At 40.7% G+C, this 23,482-nt stretch overlaps 1 protein-coding gene across 2 annotated transcripts in view; it reads left to right on the forward strand.

The window, feature by feature from the left end:
• tmem163a (transmembrane protein 163a) overlaps positions 1-23,482 on the forward strand; it is a 65,969-nt gene that overhangs the window by 5,831 nt on the left and 36,656 nt on the right. For both annotated transcript variants that reach the window (XM_006636237.3, XM_015358494.2), the window contains exon 2: positions 933-1,052. In XM_006636237.3, coding sequence (XP_006636300.1) covers positions 933-1,052 — 120 coding nt within the window. The remainder of the gene's footprint in view (positions 1-932; positions 1,053-23,482) is intronic.

The raw sequence follows: 23,482 nt of genomic DNA on the forward strand, positions 1-23,482 counted from the left end.
CATTATGGTTCCCTAACAGACAGCGGGGCCGAGTTTGGAGCAGAGCGTCCAAATGTGGATGAACAAAAGAATAAAATAAACAGGACGAAGATCGGAGGGCATTTTTAAATGTAAAATTTTACGTTGTGATTTTTTTTCTGAATGTTTTAGATACATATCCCGTGGTGATACGAAATAGAAACCCGTTTTTATCATATGAAATGAAGGAAATGATTAATTGTTATTAACATTTAGATGTTTGTCATTTACAAATCTGCCGAAAACGCCCCCTTCAACAACTAAAATATGCGAATACAAAACCAGCTTGAGGCGAGGTACTCGTCTTCTGTAAATTCCAGACAGCGCCGACGCACTTTTTAGAGTCACGTTTATTTAATGCAGACATGTCAAGCTGGCAGAACGAAGCGAGAAAGTAATTAAAACGCACATTAAATTCGAGAAATTGCCCGCCTGCCTAGTGACCGATCGAAATCTTGAAATTTATAAATTAATCAATATTAATAATATGATTATTGCAATTCATGTCCATCTAGTGCTTAACGAAAGTTTTGTTTTCAAAGACAAATGAAATCACGAATATATTTTTATGACAATATTTAAAAACGTATATGCAGATATAATATGGAGATACTGTCTGTGCCATCACTACAGTGCTAATTGGTTGTACAGTAATTAGCTGAGTTCAATATCTACTCCTTGTGTCTTGAAAGACACTGAGGTTAGCAATTGGCAGCACATCAGTTTAATACCTAATGCCAGACGCAAGAACAATGAACACACCAGATTGCATCTGGTGGGTATATCTAATAATTCTGCTTAAGCAAAGCTTTCTTCTGGTGAGCACGAGTGGCTAATTGGATGAATTGTAAATACGGATGCACGCACGGTACAGCTCTGCAACACGCTAATGACTGTTTCATTGCCCTCGGCAGGTCTGCTAGAAAGCAGCACTCGACTGAAGCCCCATGAAGCCCAGAGCTACCGCAAGAAGGCCTTATGGGTGTCCTGGATTTCCATTGTCGTCACTTTAGTCCTGGCTGTGGCTGCCTTCAGTGAGTGATCCCAATCGCCGGTTTGCATCTGTGCACCATGTATCGGGGGGGAGACTGTTCTTAAAAACAGCGTTTTTCGATGTTTGCTGTGATCAAATGTTGAAAAGAGGTTGGCAAGTCATCTCCAAAACTTCCAGGTTAGGGAACTTTTCATGGTGTAATCAGGCTTAAAATTCCTCACTCCAATGTAGCGGATTCCAAACGGAGCATGTTTTTTCCGAGACGTACTGTACACAGTCGCGAGGAGGGCTCATTTTCATTGATAAACTCCCATCCGCGTGGGAAGAGGTTAGACACACAAGTCTTTTCCCTACAGCTGGTCTGTATTTTTTTTTAGAATGAATTTCCACTGTTAGATCACAAATTCCTAGGACCCTACACTGAAAGGTGTAATGTTGAACTACAAAACTACAAAATAACCAGCACTGCCAATCCTATGGAGAAAATTGAAAACATTTTCTTTCTCACAAGAAGGTCTGGAATGCTGTAGTGAAAAATGTGGGAATGATCTTTTAGCACTTTGAAGAATGCTCCCCTCCTTTAAACTATTGCCACAACACATACTGTACTTACTGTAACTCTGAAGTCTTAAGAGTTCAAGAAGTCTGAAGACATCACTTCTGTGGTTTTGCGCTTACTTCTCTTGAGAAAAGTAATTTCTCTCGCATAGCCCCTTGATTCAGGTCAGATCTCAGCGCATAAGAAGGCATCAAATTAAAATAAGCTCTGGAGGGTTTCCAGATGCTGAACTGCCAGCACGTATTTGAATGCCAAGAAGTAACATTATGTAATTATTAAGTAAAAAAAGTGAAAACACAATAATACATTTTGTTTTTTTCTTTGAGACAAAGAATATTTTTAGGCAGTATAAACATTCAGAGGGTGTAGAGATAAGAGAAGCCATGTTGTGTTGGTAACTGTATTTTTATTCATGTTTTAAGTTAATTGTTTAAAAGAAAGCTCTTTAGTGCTTATATTTATATTGAAATTTGCAGATTATTATCCTTTATAAAAGAGGTATGTTATAGCCATTTTACTGACTGACCATGGCAGTTAAGGTAGAGTACACTGTGGTTAAGTGTGATCATGGTAAAAGCAGAGTATCTTGTATTTAAGTCCAGAGTGATGAAGGTAAAAGCAGAGGATGGTGTGATGAAGGTAAAAGCAGAGTTTAATGTGGTAATCATGGTAAAAGCAGAGTATGGTGTAGTAAGGCCCAGTGAGGTCAGGGTAATGTAAAATTTGGAAACTTTGCACGAGAAGAACACATCAATGATCAAGCATGGTAAAAAATAAAGCATGTGAGCATGTTCATCATGGTAAATCTCGATAAGGGCCTGTATGCTGCAAGCCACGTTTTCTAACACCAGTTGGCTGAAGGTGTTTTCTGTCACTGCGCTCCACTGTTGAAGAGGTCTGGGCCAGTGAAGTACAGCAGCCTTGCAGAGCAAAGCTGGTCAGACATCCTCATTGCTTCTGCCCCCTCAGATCTGTGAAGCTGGCCGTGAAGATCGTGTAGCTTGTGAATGTTTCTTGTTGCTGAGTAATGCTACAGCATTGAACAAATCAAAGGACTCGGCACTTTATCAGATATATTCTTAAAAACACGTTTCTATAAACATGTGCCTGTCTCTTGCATGGTAATCTCTCTGCATTGTCTTCCTTTCTTAAAGGATGTGCAGTGTAAAAATATTTCCTTGCACTGTTGCCATGTTTGCTTTAGATTATTCCACCCTGTTCATCGTTTTGACAGTTCCAGTTTGAAAAAAATGATTTTTGTCTTCCCTAATGTTTTTTTTTGGTGCCCCAAGAGAGCTGTGGTTTGGTCGATTCATGAATAAGTGAAAGCAAGCAATTACTGCCACCGGGCAAGGTCAGTAGGGAAAGTGAGATGCTGTTATGGAGCTCTAGCCTTTTGGAGTGGCTGAACTGGCAAGGAATTAATATTAATATTGCTTAAGAATATTCCTCACTAAGTCCCCCATGATACAACTAAGGACATCCGCAAGTTTGCCCTCTGAATTTTTTCTTTCCTCTGTAAAAACATCTCTTGAACCAAGCTCAAAAAGATTTGGCAAATGTGAGTTGCATACATTAATCTCTAGTGCAAATTTGTTGTCTCTCTGACTGGAAGTAGTGTCTCTTTTCGATGTTTCAGCATTAAAGCACCATCATACAACATGTTCACCTGATGTGTTCTTATTTGTAGCTAGAACATTTTTGCTTAAGTGATTGGAAACTTTATATCTTTCTCTTGACCAGTGTCTTTCTACAACTGTGTTTCTGAGTTGCTCTGAAAGCTCTTTTGTCTTGATGCAATCTTTTCTTAACATTCACTACCTGACTGAAGACAGGTGTATTTATTCTGAAATTATGTGAATGCACACAGTTAGAGGCCACTCAACTAATTGTGTAGCTTGTTAAGGTAATTGATTTAGGTTTGACACAGCAAAGGATTTGAAGACTAATTCAGTCATGACTTTTCCATTTTTTATTTCAGGTTTTCTATTTTTGGGGGGTTTTTACATGTGGAGGTTGTTTGCATAAGACATTAATTTCTGTTTCAAAGTGTCATTAATTCAAGCTTTCATGTAACAGAATTTGAAAACTGCAAGGGTCTGAATACTTTCGCAAGGCACTATATACATAATGTAGAATTGCTATAAATCCTTTGGGACTCATTTTGCTCAATAGCGGTTCTGACATTTTGGTCTTTTATTTTTCCCTTTCATGTTAATTACCTCGTATGCAGCTGCTTCTCCAGACGTGTCCAGGTGTGCCTCAGATTCACAGAAGTCAGGATAAACCTCAGGGGTGTTGTCAGGTTTCAGTAATGTTAAACAGGCTTCACATATACTATATAAACTCCTTGATATTGGTGATTAAAAATCGGCATGACGGATGAGTTAATGTGTGTGCTTACAGCCTTCACTCACAGTTCAGAGAAGCTCCTGTAGCTCTCAGTTTTCAGGGGATGTGATTTCTTCCCAGACCCACCGCCGATGAATTGTGTGTAATTAATTTTTTTTAACAGTTTGCACTGAAAACCACAGTATACAGACTGTAAAGAAGTTTGGGGCCCTAGCAGGCCATTCACCACTGCCAGAGAAAATCAATCAATCAATTAATCAAAGTTTATTTATCAAAAGCACAACAATACAGTGTGCAGCAGTAGTTGCTGGCAGTGAAATGTCTTTTCTATGAGGTCAGCGGGGGTGGGGAGAATAAAAATCACAAAATTAAAGTTGCAAGATAAGGTTACGTAATAATAGATAATAGTGCAATAGAAATTGAATAAGATAATCTAAGACAAAACTCAATATAACTTAAAATGACCTTCAGGACATTTCATAATCAGATATTGTTATCCAGCAATTCCTTCTTGATCATTTAACTACAGAACGAAAATTGTGGGATTTTATTTGTAATAAACGTGTCTATGTGCGATTGTGTTTGCTTTCTGCCAGGTGATTTTGAAGCAAATTGTCGCTACAAACATTGCCAAGAATATGCAGCTTTTCTGACAAAGGGAGGGTGGGTGGATTGAATCAGTGGTTTCAAGTGGCAAATATAAAACCCAAGGTAGGGAATGTTTTTGAGCACTCAATATCTGTTTATCTCAGTAGAGAGAAACCACTTTTAAGGTGCATTGCCGACGAATTACAAAAGGCCTCCAAGAAAAAAAAAAGAAGAAAATATCAATATGTTTCACAGTAATGGGAAAAAGTGTTGGAGAAAAATGAAAAACAGAATGGAAAAATGCAGAAAAAATACTGTATCTCATGATACAGTTATATGTGTTATTAATGTGAGAATTTGAAATAATTTCTTTCACTGCATGTCCAGTCTGCTGGCTTGCTTCCTCATCGATGGTAATACAACAAGTCATTCAATTTTTAAACTTTGTCTCATACTTTTATTTAATCTTTGGTTTACTTATTTAACCAGCAGAAGCTGGACCCCTCTTTTGAACTGGAGCACTGGATACCATAGTATGGTATTGTGTACTTGCAAAAAAAAAACATTTAATGGATTTTCTTTAATGGGACTGAAAAGAATTTGGATTCTAAGAGTCAAGGCATAATATTTTTGCAATGTGTAGTTGCAACTGTGTTTCCTAACATGGAAAGACTGTAAAATGTGTAGCAGATGGGATTTAGTTAAATCGATGTCAGTGCAGAGCTCTCCTCCAGACAAGCCCAGGCGCAGGTCATAGACATCAGCCATCGAGCGCCTGGAATGGAGGGTACAATCCGAGATCAAATGACATGCATTGTGAAATACTTAAGGGTTTAAGTTACCATTAGGGAGCAATGCCATTACTATCAGGGCTATCCTGATGTGATTCCACACCTGTGATAAAGCAATGCCATGTGACACTGAGTACTTGTATCGGGCACCCTTGTTGTCTTCTCTCTTCTGGTCTAAGAAGGTTCAGTTCCTTTAGCCGGTTGGCATAGGGCATTCCCTTGAGCATGTCATACCTTTGCACCAAGCGTGTTGTGCCCAAGCACCAGTGTCTTTAGCTGTGCCGTGTTCCTTTAGTAGGCAGTGGCACCAGAGCAGGATGCACACACTGTGCAGGCCTGACCCTCCACAGCAGTGCCGCAGATGGGCTGCACGCCTTTCGTGTGTGCCCGGGTGTTAATAAGGCAGGTGGAGGCTGTGGTGGACAGGAGGCGCAGCCTGGGGAGAGTACCGGGGCTCAGCTGAGCAGTCAGTGCCAGGACCCAACAGTAGATCGAGCAATTTCAATGTCAACGCTGCTGCCCCTGCCACTGTATTCAATTTTGAAGAGCACGGTTTCTTAGCCTATAGCATAAACGGGTGTATAACTAGATATCTCGGAGACATCTTTTCCTGTTACATTTCATGACATTTGTTTTCTAAAACCGTCACAAATTGATTTTCTGTGGGTAGCGAAGGTGCTACCCCAGTCTTCCTGAATTATTCGCCCTTAATTTCAGTGAACAGGTTTAGCGTCGCTATGAATGGAAGCTGGTTTGTACTGTAGCTTCCTTGTGAATCTGACACGAGCGATGGTTCACCGCCCTGACAGTGCTCCGGTTCAAAAGAGGGGTCCAGCTTCTGCTGGTTAAATAAGTAAAGCAAAGATTAAATAAAAGTATGAGAAAGTTTAAAAATTGAATGACTTGTTGGATCATAATAACATTAAAGTGTAAATTCAATTATGATGTTAATGGGATTAATGATCATGACTATAGTAATAACATAAAGCAATTAAGATGAGATTTGTTTCATGTGCGGCTGATTAAATTACAACATTGTTTACTGCTTGTATCTGGGCTTGGTCTCAGTTTCTATAACACTACACATGTTTTCAGGTTATTTTAAGCATGTTGACCATGTAGATTAAGGTATTATAACACATTGTGATATTGGTTCTCTGCAGTACTAATCTACAGTTCGGTAGTGTGGGTGGAAAATGAATAGACCCTCTCCAAGCATATATCCCATTTATGTTTAGTTTCCATGAGAAGAAAAATCAAGCTGTATTTTTTTATTGAGGTGACCTTATGAAGACCTTATTTTGTTTAGATATATCGACGTTTCTGACAGACCATGATGTTCGTTTTCTGAGAGTGCAGGGAATGCCAACTATCATTAGCAGAAGATTTTGTTAAAGGAGGCTTTTAAATACTTGCTTTATAAAGAGGTTGTGAATGATAATGCATAATAGATGGAGTGTGTTTGTTTAATAAAATTGTGTTTATCTGTTTTAGAGAAGCTAGAGCAGGAGCATGGGCATTCAACAGTGTTGGTGTCTTCCGATCAGTGTTGGGAATGTGCTTTGTATGAATGAGCCATACAGAATACAGGTATCCCCCCACCTCTGCCAGGTTCCATGGGATGTGCATTCCAAGGATAGTTAGGAGAAATTGTGGCAGCTCTCCTTGTGTACCCTTCCTGACAAAGCAGACAGTCGCATAGTAAAACAGCCATGCACCACTGTAAAATCTCTCATTTCACAGCAACATTTATCCTTTTAAAACTTTGTGAAAAAGAATTCTTCTTTTGAGTGGTTGGTTTCTTTTAAACAGATTCTGTGATTTCAGCAACTAGGATAGCGTGCAGGTTTGTGGAAAATGCTGAGTCTGGAATCTTCCCAGTGCAGCAACTGGCTTTGATCCAACTGCTCTGGAAGGATGTTGGATCCTGCTGGCAATAACCTAGAGAGGATTTGTGATTCTGTGCCCACTTCTCCTGCCACCCCATGTGTTTTGAAAGCATGATGCTGATTTTTCCCGAAGATGCAAGCCAAACACGAAAAAGTGTGCTCTGATCTGTCGGTATGTGACGTACTGTACCTAATGGGACATTGTCTGCTTTTTAACTTGGTACCAGGAGTCATTCGAGTGTGATAAAACCTGAAATCATTTAAGATTATTTATTTTTCTAACAATCTTCAGGAAAAAATAAGATGTCAGACACCCTCTGTAAAGCACTGGAAATTGTAGAAATGTTGCAGTATTACCAAGGATTTATTACTTTTTTTAAAGGATTCAGATACCTGGTGAATTTAGACGTTTAATATTGCAGTAGCTTGGTTGGCAGCTGTTACTTGCTTCCAGTTTCATCCATCTCTTGCCTTTTATAATCGGCTTAAAACGCTACATGCCATGCTTTTATTGAATAGAGGAACCTAAAGAACAGCCGAACTCTCCATCACCGCATGGCCGAACAGTGATTTTAATTCAGCAGGAAGCTAGGGGCGCGCTCTGCTTTCGACAGGAACACCACTTTCGTTTTAAATTATTGCTGAGACTTGCTGAGCCTCAGGCTCTTAGTATGAATATTGTATTGTGTTTATAAAAATACGACAGACGAGCAAAGCCAAAATGCTTGGTGAGGGGTTTCATCGTTCTAAAAGCTCAAGCGAAAACATATTCATCTGCTCTACAGCTCCTTCTGCAATGTGTGCTGTGTGGACTCTTTGTTTCTTCAGTGCTTGCCTGTGACGTTCCCTCGTCAAGTGGATGCCAGATAGAAATAATAAAAAAAACAGCTTGCATTTGTGGTCTGAAGGTCAAAGATAACTGTTGTAAGGCCCCTCCTTTTCCTAATTCCAGATTTTTTTTTTTAGCTTGTCTGACGGGTTTTGTCAGAAGCCGTGATATTAAAAGGAATTAGAGATATTTGATTTCCAAATTGTCTGTAACTTACAAACACCCCGCTCATTGAGTTGTGGTTGGCTGATTGATCTGGGGACCCAGTTATTTAACGATTGAATTCAGGGTTATAATTTTCTACAGTTCGGCTGGGTGGCTTTTTTTAGGCTTCTAATGTCTTTTGTGGGACAAAATGCCTCCTCAGGCAGATATTTATACATGACCAGTTAAAAACTACATAAAAAAGCACTTAGACTTGACTCAACAGTTTCAGGTTTGATTATACCATGCTGAATGGACAGATATGATTTTTCTAGCAACCACATTAGTAAAATAATAGGTCTGCAGACTCTGCTTAGATTGGTAATAAGATCTTACCATGCACATTTCATAATAAAAGTCTGAAATTAAGTCCGTTGATACATATTAGCTGTTTTTAATTTTGTTGCAGTGATCAGTATCCTGTCTGACCCGGCCCCATCATACTGCCACGTCACGGTGCAGCAGAAATACTATGGACATTCATTACACGAGCAGTGCCAAGTTATACTCCTGCTGAGTCAGGGGGCAACACAAGTAAAGTCAGCACCCCTATAGTGAGTGTCAGCTTATTGTTGAATCAATCTGCTTGGCTTGGGTGTTGAATGAAAACAGAAATAAGAACATGGCGAATGTCCTGACTATGACAGGCTTTGCTGTTAGAAAATCACACAAAAAAGGATTGACTGGAAACTCCCAGTATATGTAATGTGTCTTCACGGGGGTATATTTTTAGGAATTTTTGTATTTTTAGCACATGTGCTGTGCTTTGCTTTTCAATCAAGCAAGATCTCCCCACGACAGTCTAAACTGTATGGCAAAGAACACGGGTCTCCCAGGAAGCATTATTAGGCTTGTCAAGCTTAAATGAGATCTTAGTGATTGTGAAGGAAGATATTAATGCCATTTTTCATTCCACTGGCATTTCTGAATAAGGGTAGTATTCCACTGCTGGCAGTTGCAGAACACAAAGCAGGTCATTACAGCGAGTCTTAAAGCAGTGACACAGCCAGCCTCTCTGGACCTACAGGCAGGCTGTTGTGTTAAATGGATTGCGAATGCATTTCAGTTCGGAGTGCTTTCCGAATTGGAGATTTCCAAAATGGATGTTTCCCTTCTTTGATTGATGAATGTGCTCCTGGAAATACCGATCTGCAGACTTTTATTTCAGAAGTGCAAGATTCACCTCTGTACTTCTCGGTAGGGAAAAAAAAAATCAACACTGATTAAACAGGAAATAACACAAGATTTTCAATCAGACTTCTCTTATTCATTTAAGATGTGTTTCATTTAAATAAAAAAAACAGAGTGGCCCAACTTAACCTTCTACAGAGTGATTTTGTGTTGTGCTGTCTTTTTTCTTAGTTTCTGTTGTGGAAGGATAAAATATCAAGAATGGACATTCAAAGGGCACATGCCACTTTAATCTTGAAAATCCCAACTGTAGCTCTTGAGGCGAAATAAGCAATCTGTTCAGGGAGGGGAGAGCTCAGCTGCAGGTTCGAATTTTGGGTTCTTTGTTATGGGGCATTTCGCTTGTGAATTAGATTCTAATAACATTAACAAACTCGACTGAGCAGATTACTTCAGAATGAACAGTGAACCACAAACCAGAGGGGAACTACCAGGAAGTGGATTTAAAACTGAGAACCGGAGACACTGCTTTACGCAAAGCGTTGTGGGAGAGTGGAACAAGTTACTCAGCCATGATGTTGAAACCGATACCCTTGCTTCTTTTAAGAAACACCTGCTTGAGATCTTATGATCAGTGGACTACAAACTCCCAAAAAAGAAAGAGCTGATCCACAGCGCTAACAGAGAGAGACTGTTACATAGTGAGGCTCAGTACTGTTTGAACCTGGGCTGTTGAACACAAACACCCTAAACACTAGTAATTGCAATTCTTTTACATTAAAAGGTGCAGTGTTGCTTTATTATTCATTTTTATAATGAATTTCATTATAAATCTACATTTCTACTATCTACATTTCATTTGTCTGTACGTTTAAACTCAGTTCGGACTCGTATTACATTCCTGTATTAGCTGCAGAAGGAGAGCTGCAAAACTGTATATAAATGGAGAAGTGAACTGTTTAATGGAGCAGTTTTTATTTGCAAGACTTATTTTTTGTGCAGTCCAAGATGTCATTTTGCTTCGCTCTTTAAATCAATAATAACTGTGACATTGTTTATTAACACAGACAAAACAAGAGACCATAAGGACATTAGAGAGTTTTATGTGTTTTTTTTTGGTTATAATGCTTACTCATTTCAGTGAGACTCTTTTCTCCCGTGATCTTGGGCATGTGATGTTCCTTCCAAAGGGTTGTATTCATCCGTATTTATGGGCTCTGATTTGTAAATGAGTGAATATAAGGTTTTTGTTCCCTTAGGGACTACAAGAAAAATGCAGTAGAAATTAAATTTCATCACTATCTGAGCTGGTAACACACCAAGAAAACCGATTACAGGACATACTATCTGATCTGTGAGAAAGCTGTGTCTCTTTTTACTGAACATGTCTGTTCTGAATGAATCATATGCTGTTGATTTGATTTTATTTGCACAAGTGGCATTTACTTTCCTCGAGGAGAGATTTTAATCAAAAAAGGAAATGTTGTTTTTCAGTTGTAATAAGGTGAATGATTTACTTTACTAAGTGTTTCCTTCAAAATATTAAAATGGAGATCAAAACTGCACTCCTTAAATGAGAATATTTTGTTTTAAAAAAGCAGTGAGTTGGGAGTGAATGCTGATATGTTAGGCATTCATCCCCTGACCAGTTCTTTAACACAACCGACTTTCAAACCCTATTGAACTGTTTCAAATAAAAGTGGTTCATTGACTTACAGTATATCCATGTGAAACTACCAAATCCTAAGGACATCCTAAGAATAATTACGTTTAGACAAATTATAGATCACTGTGTACTTTAGTGCTAAAAAAATCAGCATTTTAGTTGAAACTGTTTAACAGGGATAAATAATATCTGTTGAATATTTGTTTTGTTAATGGACTGGTGAGGATGTATTTATCTAAAAATCTGCGTTCACTTGTTCCTCACTGATTTTTTTTTTTAAAAATGAATGTATGGAGGAGTTTTCCTATTTTTGTTTCCATGTTCTAGTTTGCTTCAGCACACATTTATTATCAAACGCCTCTTATATCAGCTGCTTATAAACCCCAAGCAGGTGAACCGAGACTTGTGGGGAAAAAAAAGGCTGAATTACAAATTTGCCATTGAAATTCCAGACGACTTCTCATTGTTCAGCTGGATTTAGCTGGTGGAGATCACAGTCTGACAGGATGTCTCACTCTGGAGAAATGCCTGAAAATCACAAAACAATGTCCTGTGCTTGTAGATGGAATTGATCATTTTGAAAAGGAGGACTATAGGTGTTGTGGATGGATTATTCATAGCTGAAATTTTTAATGCTATTTTATGGGCTACTTTTTTACACTTAAGGTGAAGCTGAAGGTGGACTGTAAGCTTAGGATGTGACCTTTTTTAATTTAAAAACTGAAATCTCATGAAGTCCGGGGATGGACTATTTTTATGTTTGCAGAAAACTGTGGTATAACCAGAGTTATTACTCAAACATGATTATCATTTTGAAATCACCTTTATAACAGTCTTTATAGTTATCATTTTCATATAGTGCTAGTTTCTGAATTTGCATACTTTAGGAGCTTTTGAACTTCTTTCTTTTTCCTGGCGTTTTTAAGACCGTGACTATGTGTACGCCTGTCTCGAGCGTGGAGAACCGCGACCTGTGGTTTTCTGTTTAAGGGCAACAGCACACTGTGACGCAGTTCCCTCAGCTGGTGTTGCTGCGGTGAAGGAGGAATGAGGGTGACCCCCCTCGCTGTTTCCCCTTGTATACCTGACGTCAGAGCTCCCACCGAGCACCTCCTGGTGCTCCCCAGCTGCTGCGCCCCACGATCTCGTAGTCCCCGTCGGAGACGCAAGCACCTCCGTCCTCCCTGACGCATCTGAAAAGCTCGTCTTCCCGTGCTGCAGAATGTGTGGAACAGGCTACTCCAGCCACTCGGATCCTCTCCTGGAACGGCCAGAGGAGATCCCCAGACCATTGGTTTTGCTCATTTATTAGCAACCACGCGAGCAGGGTGGGCTCCTCTTGTCTGTCACCAGGATTATGTCAGCATCCAGGTGGGGCTGCACACTGGTGGTGGTGGAGGGGAGACCCCATGACCTGTAAAGCGCTTTGAGTGGAGTGTCCAGAAAAGCGCTATATAAGTGTAAGCAATTATTATTATTATTATTATTATTATTATATCATACAGTGAGTTGGCCAGTTCGGACAAGTGCGGTGGCTCTGTGGCTCAGGATCTGCGCCTGTGGCTGGAAGGTTGCCGGTTTGTGTCCCGCGGCCGGCGGAGGAATCCTACTCCGTTGGGCCCCTGAGCGAGGCCCTTGACCCTAGCTGCTCCAGGGGCGCCTTATAAATGTCTGACCCCCAGCTTCTCTCTCTGTCTGTGTGTCTCATGGAGAGCAAGCTGGGGTCTGCGAAAAGACAAATTCCTAATACAAGAAATTGTATATGGCCTATAAAGTGATCTTATATACATCTTACCTTGAGTAATGTCAGGCGGTCCACCTACAGATAGGAGCCCGAGGAGTGCATTCCTATAGGTAGTAATGGTACACACTGGAGGCTGCAGTTCTGCAGGGGTGTGCCGGCGCTGTTACACATTAGGAATGCACTGCATGCCACCTGGTGGCCGCTGGTGATTGTCAGTGCTCTGTCACCTTTCTCACAAGGCCGTTTTTTATATGTGCACCAGTCCCCAGTGCCCAGGCTTCACCACGCGCTTATCTGATCAGGCCCAACACCTTTGGAAGCATATTCCATCCTGTTCTATCTATCGTCTACCTCTCGAAGAAAACCTGTTTTGCCTAAACAAAGAATATTCGGTGAAGCTTCCGAGGCGGAGATGACGCCTGGGTCAGGGCTGCGGTGAAGGCAGACCTCTGAGGAGCCTGCCAGTCGCAGTGGAAAGGAGATTGGTGTCGTGAAAACAACGGCTTGCAGATTGTTACTGGGGAGCCATTCATTTGGGCTGATATGGCAGATGTACTGTATTGATATTCTGCCCAATTGAGTTTCAAAATACCATGCAATGCATGTGGGTCAGTTTGTGATGTTAGTGATAGACACACCTACCGACGTTCTTACTAGAGTGTCAAGGCTCCATTGCTTGCAGATGAGTGATAAAGTTGCCACTAGAGCATTTCTGTATTAATATTTTACAATTGCTGATTCTTCTGATACAGAGATATCTTTTGTAATCCTGAAAATTGTGTGGCTTTCAGGTTTAATGAAAGAGATTATCATGGATCTTCTTTCATTTAAGTGGACTCTAAAGCTGCCTACAACTTAAAATACACTTTAATGGTTAATGAGAGCTTTTCACATGTTGTAAAGACCATGTGCTGGGCTTGTGTAAGTAAGAATTGTTACGTAAAAATAAGTATTTCAGATTCCAGGTTTATGTCAAGATGTGACCTAATGAGTCAAGTTGCATCTGACAGGGTTAGCCGTAGGTGTAGAATATGTCACTGACTTGAAAATTGTTGGTCTTCTCTGATTGACCTGAATACAGGCTAGGTTGAAAGGAATCTTGACTTCAAAGTAGGGTTACTTTGGGTAAAGTAGGGTTATTTCAATATAGAGTAGGGCATTTACAGAATAAGACAGCATACAGGAACAAAAGGACCTTTTGTCTGCTAGGCAGATGTCATGAATCAAAAACATTTTCGCTCATTAAGCATTCCTAGGATCCCGAAGGAGTGATTTTTCATTACCACATTTATTATACCATCTTTACCTGAATATGAAATCTCAGAAATTAATCAAATTTTTTGTATCCTTGAAAGAAACATGTTGTGTTATTTTGTGTTCCTTATTATATGTGAATGTGGCATAATGATCATGACAGAATTAGAAGCGATGTGCAGATGTACAGTAGTACCAGGCTTGGGATAGCAGTTTACACTTCATCTTCATTTAAACATTAATGGGTTTGATACAATATTGCAGCAATATATCTCTGAATTCTGTGATATTGCCTCACATTTGAACCCAGACATGTCCTGAGGGGTTACACATGCTTTACATCGCATGTGAAAGAGGAAAACAACAGCAGAAAAGAGGAAGGTAGTATTTTTTCATTAATTTCTTTCAGTCTGTCTTCTGAATCAGAGAATTGTGTTTCATCCTCATTTGCCTAAATATTTCAGTTTTGTAAAAGACAGCTCTGATTCTGCTTAAATAAATGTGTTTTATTGGCTAATGTGTCTCGAATTTAGATACCTAGTCATGTATACTAACACAGTTTGGTATGGATTCATTCTTCTATGGCCATCTTATGTTTTGGGATTTTATACAGGCCAAAACACACAGTGTGTTGACAGTTGTAGCAGTGTGGCTTACAGGATATGACCGTTTATGATCTAAAATGCATCTAAAAGGTTATGAAGACTTTAATGTCATTGGTGAAGCAGCAGGTTTGAGATCCTATTCCTCTAAGCAAATTGACCCACAGTATGATGATGTGTGCCTACCCCAAGCCTGAGCCCTGTGGTGCTAACGGATGAGGCAGCAGTTTCATCTGTGGATCAGAGCAAATTTCTCTGCGCAAGCTAGCTAAATATAAATTCCCAAGACTCCACACTGCTTCAACCACAGCCAATTAACAGCGTCACAGTGATATGTTGTCCTCTCTAAAAACTGCAGATTAATTTGCACTCAGTCTGAAGGAAATCAATGCATAACAACACACCTAGCTCCTTAATTAATGGGAGAGCAGTTCTCATTCTTTATTTAACTTGTGCTCAGTCTTTTTTTTTTCTTTCAAAGTGTCTTAACTGCAGGCTTGAACACAGATGTTCGGTAATTAATGACCTGCAGGTGTGACTTATGTCAGATTTTATCCACAAAGGGGAAGCATTATTTTATGTTAAACTAAGGTTTTGAGATGATGGCTTTTCATTTTAAATAAGAAATTAAAGGGATAGAAGAGAAATAGACTGTACCGTTAGCATTAAGTTCAAATTGCTTGAGAAGTTCTGTTCTTTTCACTGGCAGTTCTCTCTTGTCAATAGATCATTATATTATTGCCCTGAAGCCAGCACCTACAGTAATCTAAGGTTAGGAACCACTACTCAGGGCCTCAATGGTTGTGTGTGTGTGAGTGACCTATATAGATGCCAGTGTTGGCAGAGGCTATAGATTCAGCATGTGATGTCCTTGTTCACTTGATCTTAGCCTAACTTACACCCTGACCTTTTTGTAGCAAATAGGTTAGACAATTAGAGTACAACAGTGAAACATGAGCCAGAGGACATGCATGGAAACTGACCGACAGTGCATTTAACACCAAGAACAGGAGGCTCGTCTTTACTCCAGGTGTTGTGGGAGAGTGGGACAAGCTATCCAGCCAAGCTGTTGAAGTATCTTCTTTTTAGAAATGTTTGGATGAGACTACCATATCCTAACTCGCCAAACAGATGAGTTAGCCTGTTCTCATTTGTAACCATTCTCATGTTATTGGGGTTCAGAAAATTGGGGAGCAGCTTAAAAGAAAGAACAAACTTCATCTAAACCTAAATCTTCAAGAGGTTTCAGAGTTCGTTTGGAAAAAGTCCAACTCTAGGGTGCTGTATTGACGGGTGACATTTCATAAAAATAGATATCCCATATGTGATTTCTGCATGAGTCAGACATCATAAATATTTGATCGCGATGCGTAGGAGTGTGAGTGCGTCAAAATGTAGTGATGAAATCTCCAGTTTCCAGGTTGCCTGGGAGTCTGTGGATTGGCCTATAGGAAAAGGCAGCTGAATCTGTGCAGTTGCTGAGTAAAAAAAAATCGAGAGCATTGTTCCTCACCCAGCACAAACATGAGCCCATTGAGATCTGCGTATTCACTGATCGTCTTCTATATTTTCTAACTTCAGCCTTTTTCATTTTGGTTTAGGTTGCATTTATTTTAGTTTGAAGCCCATTTTTTTTCCCCCACAGTACCATTTGAAAGATATAGATGTAAAGTGAACTGTGTTGACGGAGTTCTGTAAGCAAACATCGTGGTGGTGTCCTTACTCTCTAGATCGTGGGAGGTAAACTGAATGTTAAAAGTTAACAATTTTGTTTTCTGTTTTTTTTTTAAACTGATTTTAACAATGTTTTCTTTACATATCCTCTGCCCTGAATTTGATTTTTTCACACAGGTGCTTGCTTGTAAGGTTTTTCTGGATTTTATGTCAGATTTTCTACAGAATGAAAGAAAAGAAAGACTAAGAGAATACGGATGTGTTCTAGATGTTATTTTCTGGTCAGTGTGAGACCATGGGAGACGGTTGGTGTCCGGATGATACTGAGAGAAAGATCATCCCGCTGCCTGTGTGTCATCCAGGTGACAATCCATCCCAGCACACACCTGGGTATGAGCAGCACGTACTGTCTCACACTCTGTTAGGCTGCCTGTTGCTTACTGCTTCAAATTGTGCTAAAGTGAGTAGTAATTCATCCTAAATTGAGAAGTGTATATATTCTTAAGGCTTGTGAAATCACAAATGCATAAAATAAGAGTATATACATCACAAACGGCAACAAATGACTATTGAACTCATAGTGTTTAAGTTTTCAGTATCTCCCTTTCTAACTATATACAGTATTTCTTTTGAGCTAATTTTATTTAGATATATGTTACATCTGTTGAATATCATATATATTACACCAAACACAATGTGTCAATTAACACATTTGGGAATTTGTTTTACATTAACACTGGTATTGTCTGCTCTTGGAGTCTCAGGAGATATATCTAGATATTTTATTATTTTCTGTCTGTTTACCACGCCTCCTAATCTGCGGGCTTTTTAATTTGCTGAGACAATGTTCGTGGTGCGGCAGGCTCGTGCCTTTCTTGTGGGGAAAGACAGATTCTCTGCATAATTGATGCGACTTTTGTACGGCAGACGTGGAGAGTGATTCATCTGAAAATAAAGCTTTAGAAAAGGGAGAGAGACTGCTCGGCAGACAGAGAGCCGTGAGACAAGTTGAACAGCAGGGCTGGCTGGGTGAGAAGACCGGAGAACTGTTCTGATCAGGTGTTCTTATTGTATCCAAATCAAATCTGCAGTACTCATTTGCTTGATTCGGCTATATTCCTAAACCGATTTGACATGACCTTAAAAAAAGCACCTCTTTATTGTCAAATCATGGGTTTTTAACCCATTCTCGTTTGTGGTTTCTTCTATCAGTATACTATGAAGGCGGGGCTGGAGAACACAGCCCGTTTATTTCTTACACAGCCCAGTGCTAAAATTTCACCATCTTCATGTTCAGCAGCTGATACATTGTGGAGGGCTCGTTCTGTTCTCTGCACCGTGACTTTTCCCATCTCTAGAAAAAATGGTGCCCTTTTTCTGTATCACGTTTCTGTCATAACCTTTCTGCCTAGAGGACATGGTCGTTCTTCACTTTGTAACGAGAGCCGGGCTCCTTACTGGCAGGGAGCTGCAGAAGGCCGGCCGTTGTCAGTGTCTGATGTGCTCTCTCCCTGGGCTGTAACCTGATCTGAGCTAGGTCTTTACCATCAGAAATGTATTTAGATATAATGAGATTTTGCTGTTGGTATTGTTTGCAGCTTAATTGTGTCAGGCCACTTTTTCACCAGTCAGAGAATGACAATGACCTTAAGTCGTTTCTTTAAAAAACACTCTCCTCTTTCAGCAGGCTGGCATAAGATAACATTCTTTTTGGCTGTGTTTGGATCTTACAGACCTAGACATTTTTTTAAATAGAAGTCTTGCTTAGACTTTAAAAATATACACGACCCTGGTCACTTGGTAGTTCTGAATTCCTGTTATTTCAAAGAAAATGTAAAGGCATTATCTTTTGTCTAGGAGTGTCTTGCATATCTTGGCATTTCTAATTGGAAATTGTCCGTGGGAATCCTTTGTCAGTTTTTGCAATCATTGAATGGAATAAGGAGTTTTTCCTTCCTTTCCTTGAAAATGCCGATAATGGATTCAATTGATTTCTGGTCTTGGTGGCGTGGGAGCAATGGTGTACATCCAGCTCATGTAGTTTTTCATCCTGAAAACAGGAACCGGGAGCATTTCTGCTCCTAAAACCGAGATTAGTTGAACAGCTCTTGCTCATCTCTTGACCAGAGGAATCGTACATATATCCAGGAAGAAAGATCAATGAATGCTCTAATCTACCTAATACGGTGTATTTAGGGAGTGCAGTTGTATATCTAAGACGGCAGGAATGACTGCAAAGCCACGAACCTTATCAATCTCTGGCTCAGCCAAGATGCTTTTATCACAGCATAGGGACTTGCTGAACCACGAGAAAACTTGCTGAGTTTTCTTCGCCCAGCTTCGTACCTTGAGTCTGTCCTTCCTGAGCCAGCATCCTTCAGCTTCCAGCTGCGCCAGTGCAGGCTTGCTTGTGCTCTGCGGCGCAGTGTAGGTTTGCTGCTCACTTTCTTGATTGGCTAAATTCTGAGCCAGGTTTTGGACATAAAAACGCATTGGCTCTTTTTAGGGTGCAACTATGCATATACGAGTCGCACTGGACTGTGGGAACCCTCGACGCAGATTCACGTATTAAAGTATCCGGAGCTGATTAGGCAGGACAGTCCTGTGAAAGCATGAATGCCTGTTCCCAGAGCAACTAAGAGTGGGGCATGAAACGAGAGCGTGAAAGCAATTATTATTCTTATTTCTCTGTATTGAGACAGATCTGAGGGCCAGCGTCCTTACCAGCGTTCTGTCTTTCAGGACTTTAGTTCTGGGTCCCTTGTTCTGACTGACGCGTCCCCTTGCTCAGAGTAGCTTTGCTGCTTTTCATGCCCCCTCTAATACTTTCCGTCTGCACTACATGTTTTCGTGGAAGGTCATTTTGGAGGGGTAAACACCTCAGGGCTGCGAGGTCGAGGAACGCAAGGAAAATGACAGCGCCTCCTGTTCAGAGAAGGTCCTCTCCCTGCAGGCTGAAATGATAAGATAAGAGAGATCAGATCACTTTATTGGCCTTATACAATTTCTTGTATTAGGAATTTGTCTTTTCGCATACCCCAGCCATCTCTCCATGAGACACACAGACAGGGAGAGGAGCGGAGGGTCAGCCATTTATACGGCGCTCCTGGAGCAGGTGGGGTTAAGGGCCTTGCTGGGGGACCCAGGGGAGTAGGATTCCTCTGACAGCCACGGGATTTGAACCAGCGACCTGCCAGCCACAGGCGCAGATCCTGAGCCACAGAGCCACCGCACCCTGCTCTTTTTTAAAGTAGCCTCTGTGGTATCTTGCTGGGTCTTTTTCTTCCCCCCTGCAGCAGCGGTGATGTTGGGGGACAGAAGGGGTCTGAGGCTGCCTGAGAGCCTCTGGCCAGCGAAACATAAGAAGCCCCTCAGGTCCCGGCAGAAAAGGTTCCATCAAGCAAGCCTGGTTGTAGTTAGTGTCTTCATGAACCTGTTCAATTGTTTGGAAGAGAACGTATTTATCATTCACTGGAAATGTGACTGAGGAAGGGGTGAGATCCATAATTCACAGCATCTGCTTTAGACCCTTCCTCCAGTGCAAATAAGCCCATCCAAAGAAATGATCGAGCTGGTGAAGATAGATGCTCCTTGGGAGGTGAAGAGATTCTTATTGTGCTTCAATATTAAAGCGCCACAAAGATGTATGGTATCACCCCTTTTATTGGATTATCAGGCTGCACTGCATAACTCTGCAGAGGAGCATAATTTCACATTTAATACCTGTGATCCCTGGAGGCTGAGGCTAGAATTAGATTTCTGTGATTTCAGAAAGAGTTGTGTTGGAGCTGAAAATGTGGATGAGCGAGTGTCAGAAACCATCCCCTTCGATAACAGATAGCAGTTGCATTTGGCTCCAGTGCCCTCTGGGAGTGTGGGTAAGATTCTGGCGCAGGAATGAGCAGAACTGGCTTTGAGAGACGGGGAGGAAAAGAGAGAGGAAGATGAAGATGATAGAGGGTGGAGAGGAAGGATTGAGGGGGGAGAGAACTCGGGGGATGAATACTGAAATTATGTGAAATTCATATCGCAAGGAGATCCTCTGCTCCTGTTTAATTTATATTAAATGATTTGGATTTTTCCATAACTGCAGATGATGCTGAAATAGGAGGATCAAAAAGCACTGTAGCAGATGCAAAATGTAGTGTAGAGTGTTTTATGCACGTAGCAGAAACTTAAACTATAAGAATAAAATGGAGAAACACCTTGCTTGAAGGATCTGCTTATGAAAGAGCTGAGTGCTTATGCTGATGCATCATTGTAATCTAAATAGACAACGTAGGGAAGAAAGAAAAGGTCAAGAGTATTGGCATTCATAGTTAGAAATGAAATCAGGGAATGCTGTGTTAAATTAATTGCGTTGCATTGCTTTAATTGTATGAACAAGACTTCATTAAAAAAAATAGAGTATACTGGGAGTCAGGAACACATCCATGTGTCTGAAGCTGATTCCTATGTGTTTCTTTCAGTAAACGAGTGGATGAGATCTTCAGATGGGGACAACAGAATGAGGTAGATGAATGACTGAATGACCTCCTCTCGTTTGCAAACCTTCTGATGGTCTGCGCAGAGGGAGGGAGAGAGGGAGAGGGAGCTTGAAGCCTCTGTGGCTTAGTGTTGTAGTAGCAACTGCATTTCTAAAGTCAGTGCTTATTTTATCACAGGTGGAAATCTTGCATGGCTTTGAATTTACCACTTTACTCTCAATTGGTTGATCGTTTGTATCTGTTATGACTAAACCGGGAAATGTAAAGTGCAAATGAGGCACCTTATGGTTGCTGAGAGTCTTAAAAAAAATAATGACAAGAGTTCAAAGCAAATAATATGTTCACTGTTGCTAAGCCATTCATTTGTTGGCCTTGTCTATACCCACCCCCAGAGTTGTACTCTAGCATTTAAGAAAATGCATTCTCAAATATTACAAAGAAATGAATGCTACATGAATTCACTGTAATTGTAGAAGGTTTGTAGGGAAATATCTCTGTGGTTAATAAAAGGAGGAACTGATGTTGCTTCCTGATTACCTGGGAAACAGAATCGTACACTCTTGTCATCTGCCTGCAGAGCTCGAGTCGGAATAAAACAGCCTCTGTCGATAGTGGCGCTGCTTCTCCTGTTGCCTGGTAACCAAAACCTTTGAAATAACACTGTTGACTGTGCATCACATCACAGCAGAAGACTGGGCAGTGAAATACAAGAAAAGTATTCTTACATGAAAACCGCACTGCCACAGTGATATCGGACACGGAATAGGGGGAGGAGCATTGTCGAGCCAGCTCATTATCAGGATTTGGTGTGGATTTTGTGGTGTTATTGAAGAGCAAAATCAGTAAATTATTTAGTTGCTTCTCACACAAAAGCTCAAGGAAAGTGCAACTGAGTACATTGGGCTCTATATGTGCATTGTGTTAGTAACGGCTCATTTATTGAATGATACATGTTGTCAAGAAACAGGGTGTGGTATTAATGTAACAGTAATCCTGTCACCAAGTTGAAACGGCACATAGACGCCTCCTATAGTTGGGAATTACCCCCCGCCAAGTGGATCACATGGTTTCTTTGTTTCCCTGGAACAGTGGTGCAATGAGGACTTTATTTTGTAAACAAAAAGCCCGTAGTTAGAATACGTGCTCAATGAAACTGAGTATGAGACCCTCAGCTCGCATGGTGAGAATATTGTATTTTGCAGTGTTAAATATGTATGCTGTGAGCAGTGCAGGGAGGTACTATAGTGGGCTGTAGATAGGGACAGCTCCACATTGAAGGCCCAAGCAGGTACAGGGAGCGGCACTGGAGAGCTAGAAGCTTGCACATGAGTGTTAAGTGACCCTCAGCTATTGCTAACCAGTGCTCGTACTGTATTAGACCAATTCACTGGGAAACTAGGAGGACCGAGATTAAATTATCAAAACTTCTCAAGGACAGCTGCCCATATACAGATGAAGCTGTCAGCCAGAAACAGCCAGCAGTTCTGGAGACTGTGAACAGGGACAGCATGCATCAAAATGCGCTGGAAAACTCTAGCCAAGTCAAATTCTCTCTACAGAAATGCTATACTACAGAAATGTAAACAAGTAAAAGAACAGTGATTCCATCAAGTGCAGTGAAACTGGCTCAGGGCAAATACCACCCCAGCCAATGGTATTACATGTTCATAAAATTATACAAACAAGAAAGATGTAGGCTCACAACCGCACACTTTTTCTACCTGGAATCAAACATTATTGAAACCTGAAATGCAGTAAGTCTCAATTGTGATCCACCAGAGGTCTCCCCTCTAGACAGTGAGCTGGCTAAGACGTTTCTTTAGCTCTTCTTTGCTACCTATATTTTATTTCCCCCCTTAACTGTGTATCCTACGTTAGCCTCTGATGTTTCGACCAATCGTAAACGGTTCCTCCAATTCTTAATTCTAGATACACTCCACCTTAATTTCCATTTGTGTCTCTGGATGAGAGTAGTGAAGAAAGTAGCCTTTTCTAATCGACAGCCCTGATCTGGTTTCCAGAGTCGGTAGTTTTAAGGGAGTAGATTGCAGTAGCCCGTGTTGAATTCCAGGGAAGATGAAATTCTGTCCAAGACTGTAGTTTAATCAATTCTCAAAGGGGCTTAACAAACTGAAGGAGGTGAGAGCTGCAGTTGTTGCTTGTTATGACCTCAATAAATCACCACAGATTAAGAAGTGCAGGGTAGCCTTACTTTCAGATTCGAGCTCTGGGTTTACATCAGCGGCAACATGAACAAACACGTAAGACCCAGGGAGTGCAGAGTGCATGCTTGCCCGCTATTTCTTTGAGAATGAAACCGACACAAAATGGCACCGATTCTACAGCTCATTCATTGTTCCAGTGTCTTTATTGCTTTCCACCAGGCTTTGCAAATGCATAAAAAATTAACACCTTTTTAATTTTCTCATTAATCCTGGATAATGAATTTTAAGCATGTCTGATGCGTAGCGGCAGAACAAAATGTATTGCCAGAGGCTCAGAGGGATAATATTCCATGAAGATTCTAAAGCTAATAAATTGGTTTAATGAATCTCAGCAAGACTTCAGTGTTGTTTTTGCTGTGCTTTGGGCAACAGTGTGTTATAACCTGTTGTTGTGACATTCATTACTCACCTGGGCTTTCAAGAGCATGTAACCTCCTGCCTCCCCTCACACAAGTGCTGGCCATTTGGCATAGGG

The sequence above is a fragment of the Lepisosteus oculatus genome, chromosome 12, assembly GCF_040954835.1.
Source record: "Lepisosteus oculatus isolate fLepOcu1 chromosome 12, fLepOcu1.hap2, whole genome shotgun sequence".
Lineage (NCBI taxonomy): Eukaryota > Metazoa > Chordata > Actinopteri > Semionotiformes > Lepisosteidae > Lepisosteus > Lepisosteus oculatus.